Here is a 7519-nt window from a genome sequence, read left to right as displayed (position 1 = left end):
GGAGTGAGCTGGATGATCTGTCTGTCACTCAGTTTCGTCTCCGGACCCGCCTCTCACTCTCTGTCAGCTCTTTCTCAGTCAGGTCGGGCCGGGCTGTATAAAATAAGAAGGGGAGGCAGCTCGGCTCTCATTCGGCAGCGATTGGAGTAAAGAAGCGTGATGTCTGGAAGAGGTAAAGGAGGCAAAGGCCTGGGAAAAGGCGGAGCGAAGCGGCACCGCAAAGTGCTCCGTGATAACATCCAGGGCATCACGAAACCAGCCATCCGGCGCCTGGCTCGCCGTGGAGGGGTCAAGCGTATCTCGGGCTTGATCTATGAGGAGACCCGCGGGGTGCTGAAGGTTTTCCTGGAGAATGTGATCAGGGATGCGGTCACCTACACTGAGCACGCCAAGCGCAAGACGGTCACTGCCATGGATGTGGTGTACGCTCTGAAACGCCAGGGCCGCACTCTCTATGGATTCGGCGGCTGAGGACAAAGCGACCCATTTTCAGCGAACCCAAAGGCTCTTTTCAGAGCCACCCAAACCCTCCGACAAAGAGCGGAGACCTGAGGTCGTGAGAGGCAGCGCATACTGAAGGAACTGTTATTGTAGCAGGTTATTTCACATTTATCGCGACTTTTAAAATTATTTCGGTTTCGAAAATGTACCACTATCGTGTTTTGCGGTACGGCAGAGAGCATTCGTACTGCACTGTTAACTTTGTTGCTGTTTACAGTGGCGAATGATTTTAAAAAGCTGGTTATTCCATGTAAAGAATCGCATCTTTGTAATTGTAAGGTGTGGGGGGTTGAAATGAACCGAGCTGAGAATGGATTGGATTGAAGAGGTGTATGCTGCAGCGACAGAGTGGGAGAATTCAGCTCTTATTGATGCATTAAAGGAAACGTGAAGCCAAACCCGATCGGGAACATCCGTGACACTATTCTAGACTCATTGATCAAACATAAAGGTTACTGAGGAAGTGACCGTGCAATGAGGAATAGAGTAGTTCCAGGCACTCTTATAGTCGTATTCAATGCTATAATCTTCCTCTGCTGCCACCGCCAGGAACAATATCCAATGAAAAGGAGATATAAATGTAGCAATGTTAGGTATAACGGCTAGATATAAAGGAAAGTAATTCAACCCGACAGAGTTCAGTTCCTTTCACAGATGCTGTGAGTGGCTCTTAAAAGAGCCTTTGGGCCGTCAGATTCAAGGATGATCTCTTCATTTTTTAGCAGATCCAGCAGCGGAAGTTTTCTTGGGCAGCAGCACGGCCTGGATATTAGGCAGCACCCCTCCCTGAGCGATGGTCACCCCTCCCAGCAGCTTGTTGAGCTCCTCGTCGTTGCGCACGGCCAGCTGCAGGTGCCTGGGGATGATGCGGGTCTTCTTGTTGTCCCGGGCCGCGTTGCCGGCCAGCTCCAGGATTTCAGCCGTCAGATACTCCAGCACCGCAGCCAGATAGACCGGCGCTCCGGCACCCACACGCTCAGCATAGTTGCCCTTTCTGAGGAGCCTGTGAACACGGCCCACCGGGAACTGCAGGCCAGCCCGGGACGACCGAGACTTCGCCTTGGCGCGACCTTTCCCACTGCCCTTTCCTCTCCCAGACATTGTCACTATCGCACAGAGAATGCTACACTCCGCCCACATTGCGGCCTCTTATACCTTCGGGAGGAATGGTGGGGCGGCCGTTTCTGATTGGTCCCATTGTTCAGCCCCGCCTAATGTTGTTTCAATTCCCAATCAGATATCTGCCTCATTCCCCAATCCGGAGGGGGCCCGGGGAGGAGGGCGGAAAGTACCGGCGCCAAATCATCAACCGCTTTTTTACAATTTGTAAAGCCCGCCAAATTCTAAACAAAGCAGTATGTTTTACTTGATAAATGAAGTACAAAAAACGGAGGAAGTTGAAAAAATATTAATACACATGCTATTTTCTTTTAGTTTACAAATGTGTACTTCACACAGTCTTACTCTCCCTCATTTGCCGATCTGTATCTGTCCATTTCTGATCTTGAGAGCGGTTTATTTTCTAAACCTTAAGAAAGAAGCTGAAACTAAACAAGTCAAACACAGCAGTCTGCAACCTGTCTTTCCTTTTCACATTTCAATCCCACCCTGATATGCTGAAAAACAGCACACAGCATTCTTCCGGCTCAGCATCGAGGGCGAACACGTTTTTCTTCAGGCGATATTTTAAAGCCGTCCTCCATTATCGCTCTCGATCAGATTCAGCAAAAGCTCCACGTTTCTGTCCGGTAGCTGTGTTGATGTTCTCTTGGTTCGCTTTGGAAGTTCGCACCGACAGCATGAAGTGTTATTTGGTAGAGCGAAAAGTCGGATCGAACCCGCGCACTGGAAATGTAAAGTAAATCAGAAGGTAAAATGCATCAACGTGGGGGTGAAAGACGTGGGCATTTTTCTGCCAGGGGTAAACACCATGAAAAATGACTCACTGGCGCCTGATCTGCTCTCGTCCACCCCACTCCCTAATAATTTACAAAAAAGCACTTATTAACTCAAAAACATACAGCGGGAGAAGTTAAATTGCTCGATCAATAATCACGAACTAAAACAAACAATTCTTAAAGAAATGGTCCAGCTGTCTCAGGGATGTTGTGGGTGGCTCTTATAAGAGCCTTTGGGTTGTGGATGTGTGTGTTTCAGTGCAGTGCGGTCCTTCACTTGGAGCTGGTGTACTTGGTCACCGCCTTTGTGCCCTCCGACACGGCGTGCTTGGCCAGCTCCCCGGGCAGCAGCAGCCGCACGGCGGTCTGGATCTCCCGGGAGCTGATGGTGCTGCGCTTGTTGTAATGGGCCAGGCGGGAAGCCTCCCCCGCGATCCGCTCGAAAATATCGTTGACGAACGAGTTCATGATGCTCATGGCCTTGGAGGAGATGCCGGTGTCAGGGTGAACCTGCTTCATCACTTTGTAGATGTAGATGGAGTAACTTTCTCTCCTGGATCTTTTCCGCCTCCTGCCACCCTTTGCTGGCGCCTTCTTAATGATTTTCTTCGCGCCCTTCTTGGAGGTTTGCTGGGCTTTCTTCTCATCAGCCATCGTCCTGCTCACTTTCAGAAACCGAATAAGGCAAAGCGGGCTCGGAGTTCCCCTTTTATAGACTGAAGGCGTTTCAATGCTAATGAGGGATGGGAAAACCTTGCTCATGATTGGGTAGTTTACACAGAGTCATTCCCAAACACGGAGTCTCTCTCATTGGTTAGTGTGAGATCCAATGTGGATCTGCAACGAAACGTGAATTGACTCGTGATTCTGTTCCTGTCAGTCTGACTGAGGGAGATTTGTTTTGTGTCTGCGATACAGAAAGTGACTGTGGTATTGGCTCGGTTTCCTTTTGCTCGTTGTTATGCTGATGTGTTTCTAGCTCCGCATGTCTGTTCTGTTCCTCTGTATAGGATGGAATTAACACAGAACTTTTCACTGTGTGAACAAAAGCTCTCATCCATTCGAAATTGCGATTACATTTGTTGTCAAGTTACACATACCACTGGAACCTGACTGAATGATTTCTCCACTTGGGGTTGATCCAACTCATTCCCAATTGCACGGAGTTGGAGAAATTTTAAGAAAAAGTTTATATGGAATACTTTTCTTGAGTCATATATTGATGAATATATTTCTGAGACCTTGACTGATAACTGTCAGCCCAGAAACGTATCGATAACTGGGTGCTTTGAAAGTACCTGCAGTGTAACTGAACCACGTTGCTGCACTTTTCAATTAGGCGTCTTGCAGTTTCATGCAGGGATTTGTAACATTTCTCCGTCTTACGCTAATGCCTGTTAACCAGCAACTGTCAGCATGCTAAACATATATGTGTCACTTGAACTTTATATCTGTCATGTCGTCATTTACGCATTTTGCATTAACTCAACATCTGTCCAATGAGCCTCTGGTCCTCCATCTAATAGTCAGTGTTATTTCAAGACCGGTTTTATTCTGTAACCATCAAACACTGATGTGAGCGGTAAAACGTTACACTATTTGCCAGCCACTTAGAAATATTCCTCCAATCTGTGCCCCCAGGAGAAAGTGAGAACTGCAGATGCCGGGGATCAGAGGCTTATGCCCAAAACGTCGAGATGAAGGGCTAATGCTTAAAACAACGATTCTCCTGCTCCTCGGATGCTGCCTGATATGCTGCGCTTTTCCAGGACTACACTCTCGACTCCAATCTGTGCAGGTCTGTTTCTGAGATGTATTTTTGTAAACTCTACTTCACGATCTTAACATGTCAGTATGTTACTGGACTGTAACTCAAACCTTCCAAAGTGTACCTTGTTGCTTTACTCTGTCGGTGTGAAATGTACCACTTTGGACAGACTCAGGTAGGACTCACTACCCTTCACTCCCATGCCCTATGAATATCAGCTTCTGCAAATTGAACTTGGGTTTGTATTTATAACTGCAGCATTTTGATAAAGGATAATGTACATTGTTACTGACAATATCTGCAACATCACTGCGGATGTTACATTGTTTATGCCAGTTTCGAGCTAATCAATACTTGTATTATATCCTAATGCTTTATTGTTTTGCAACTGACTCAGTATTTCATTCTATAAATGCCAGTTTATTCTTTCTAATCTTGTATTTACTCAGTATCAGTCAATTACTGGCATGACAGAGAGCAAATATCTCAACATCTCAAAGTTTCTGATGAAATGGGTGGTTTTCTTTCACTCCATCCTTGATACATCAGGGTAACTTATAACTGAATTGATCTGTGAGCACACACACATCAGTAAGTTAAAGATAAAGTGTATAGTGAATGATGCTGCAGATACAGTGTCTATGCTGTAGTTATTAACTTCTTTCAATCTTCTGTCACTTTAAATACCTCAAAGCAGAAGACCATAAGAAGCTTGAGAATTCTGTGACATTTCTATCTGCATGTGCGTACTCTGTCCTGAGAACAGATCACAAAGACTTTAGTTATGGTCTTCATCTCATTTTGATGTTTAGTACCCAAAACCAAAAACTCCCTGATGTATCAATAAAGATATATAGCTACATGAGCATAAATTAAGCTGATAACTCAACCCTAACTGCTCTCTGTGGAACAGAATAAAGGGACAATGTTCTGCATTGCTTTCTTAGACAGAAGGCTTCCTGTTCAAAACAGTGTCCCTCACTTGGGATTCTCTCATGAGCAGTGACATACCCCCAGCATCAAATCTGTCAACTCCCTTCAGATAATTTTTATTTTGCTCTAAAGGTCATCCATTGTTCTTCAAAACTCCAATGAAAATATACCCAACCATTTTATACGTACAATGAGAGCCTATCAATCTGCATCTCTAAGCTTCTGCTATTTGAATATGAGAGTATAGGTATCACCCTTTCCCAGTAAGATTCTGCTATGTGCATACCTATGTGAATTTCTCACCCTATACCTGTTGGTTTCTACTCTCAAATGGGACAGTTTAATCAATCGTCCATGTCAGTTTCTGCATTGTTAAAATATGAACGTAGTTATCAATGTCAACCTGCCATCTTCTGCGAAGTGAACATGTGGGGGTCCAGATTGAAATGTACCTGTTGCTTTCAGCGACAGGAATGCATGAGTTTAGTTATCATTCTTTTTCTGTCAGTTTCTTCGGTGTAAATGTATTGGTGTAGTTATCCATCTGTACTGATGAAGGGCTTTTAAACCAAACGTCGACTCTCCTGCTCCTTGGATGCTTTCTGACTTGTACTTTTGCAGTACCACACTCCTGACTCTAATCTCCAGCATCTGCAGTCCTCAGCTTTGCCTATCCATTTGTACCTGTCAGTTTTTGATCTGTGAATATGGAAGTGTCGTTATTGATCTGTCCATCAGTTTCTCCAATTTAAATATGACTGTCTAGTCATCTATCTCTCCCTGTCAGTTTCTGTGATGTGATGACAGTCCAATTATTTATCTGCCCTTGTCAGTTTCTGCTGTGTGAATATGAGAGTGGTATTATCAGTCTCTACCTGTCAGCTTTTGCTATGTCAATGTGATTTTAGTTATCAATCTGCCTCATTAGGTTCTAGGTGAATGTAAAAATGTAGTTATCAATATATACCTGTGAGATTCTGCTCTGGGAATGTGGGTGTGTTATCAAAATGTACCGGTCAGTTTCTGCAATGTGAATGTTTGAGTGCAGATTTCAATCTGTATCTGACAGTTTCTGCAATCATCAGTCTATCCCTGACAGCTTCAACTATATGTATGGATGAGTGCATCTGTACCTGAAAGTATCTGTAACTGTCAGTTTGTGTTCTGTGAATGAGTGAGCGTACTTACACATTTGTCTCTGTTAAACATGACACTTGCAGAAACTGCAGGAGCTCTATTTACTTCAAATCTCTGTTGCTCAACATGAATAAGATTTTATCTATTGCCATCCATGTCAGGGTGGCATGGTGGCACAGTGGTGCCAGGGACACAGATTCAATTCCAGCCTTGGTTCATTATCTGTGTGCAGCTTGTACGTTCTGCCAGTGTCTGCCTGAGTTTCCTCTGTGTGCTCTAGTTTCTTTGCATGGTCCAAACATGTGCAGGGTTGGTGGAATAGCCATGGTAAATTGTCCTGTATTATTCAAGGATGTACAGTGTCAGTGGTTGACTGTGATAAACGTGGAGTTATGGGGATAGGGTGGGGTCTACGTCTGGGTGAGATCTGCTTTGGAGAGTTGTTGCAGGGGACTGGGCCAAATTACCCCCCTCTTCACTGGAGAAATTCTATGTATTGTAAATGAAAGTGAGACTTTTTCTATCATTAATCAGTCTCGACAGTGTAAAGCAGATTGGATAATTTCCACAACTTTTATTCAATGGTACAGTTTTTGATTAAGTTATATTCTGCATGTGTATTTGAATTTATTGTTCACATGTTTATAACCAGACCACTTTATGAGAGCTTTCTCACTCTGTGTCCAATCACCTCTGGGTACCTGTCTGAATGTGTACTCTTCATGTCAATATTTGATTTCTCTTTGGACAGGTATGATGTTTGGAAAGTGTAGGGGGGTGATAGCTGTCCATGCTACATTCCACTGAGATTCCAAGTTTCTGGTACTGAGACTGGCTCGAATGCAACGAAGGCTTCCAAGAGATCAATTGTGTGAGGGGATTCTGTAGTCCGAGGTACAGACAGATGTTTCTATGGCCAGCAGCGATAAAGCAGAATGGTGTTGGTTCCCTGGTGCCAGGATCAAGGATGTCTCCGAGAGGGTGCAGAATGTTCTCACGGGGGAAGAGGGGACAGCAAGAGGTCATTGTCCACATTGGAACCAACAACATAGGAAGGAAAAAGGTTGTGAATCTGAAGGGAGATTACAGAGAGTTAGGCAGAAATTTAAAAAGGAATTTACTCCCAGTGCTACAAGCTAGTGAGAGCAGGAATAGGAGGATAGAACAGATGAATGCATGACTGAGGAGCTGGTGTATGGGGAAGGATTCACATTTTTGGATCAATGGAATCTCTTTTGGGGTAGAAGTGACCTTTATAAGAAGGACGGATTGCACCTAAATT

The 7519-nt window shown here is 44.6% G+C and overlaps 2 protein-coding genes across 2 annotated transcripts in view; one reads left to right on the top strand and one right to left on the bottom strand.

The window, feature by feature from the left end:
• The first annotated feature begins 154 nt into the window (after window positions 1-154).
• On the top strand, window positions 155-648 carry LOC132837373 (histone H4). Its single transcript, XM_060857040.1, has one exon. It carries the CDS (start codon window positions 160-162, stop codon window positions 469-471), a length of 312 nt encoding a protein of 103 aa, XP_060713023.1. The 5' UTR covers window positions 155-159; the 3' UTR covers window positions 472-648.
• Window positions 649-791: 143 nt separating this feature from the next.
• LOC132837346 (histone H2AX-like) overlaps window positions 792-7519 on the bottom strand; it is a 28096-nt gene continuing 21368 nt past the window's right edge. The window contains exons 2-3 of the mRNA XM_060857012.1: window positions 2978-2993; window positions 792-1624 (exon numbers count right to left, since the gene is read on the bottom strand). Coding sequence (XP_060712995.1) covers window positions 1213-1624; window positions 2978-2993 — 428 coding nt within the window. The 3' untranslated portion in view covers window positions 792-1212. The remainder of the gene's footprint in view (window positions 1625-2977; window positions 2994-7519) is intronic.

Source organism: Hemiscyllium ocellatum, chromosome 49 (genome assembly GCF_020745735.1).
Source record: "Hemiscyllium ocellatum isolate sHemOce1 chromosome 49, sHemOce1.pat.X.cur, whole genome shotgun sequence".
In the NCBI taxonomy this organism is placed as follows: Eukaryota; Metazoa; Chordata; class Chondrichthyes; order Orectolobiformes; family Hemiscylliidae; genus Hemiscyllium; species Hemiscyllium ocellatum.
Note: the sequence above shows the minus strand (reverse complement) of the source record. Positions and strands in the feature narration are given on the sequence as shown.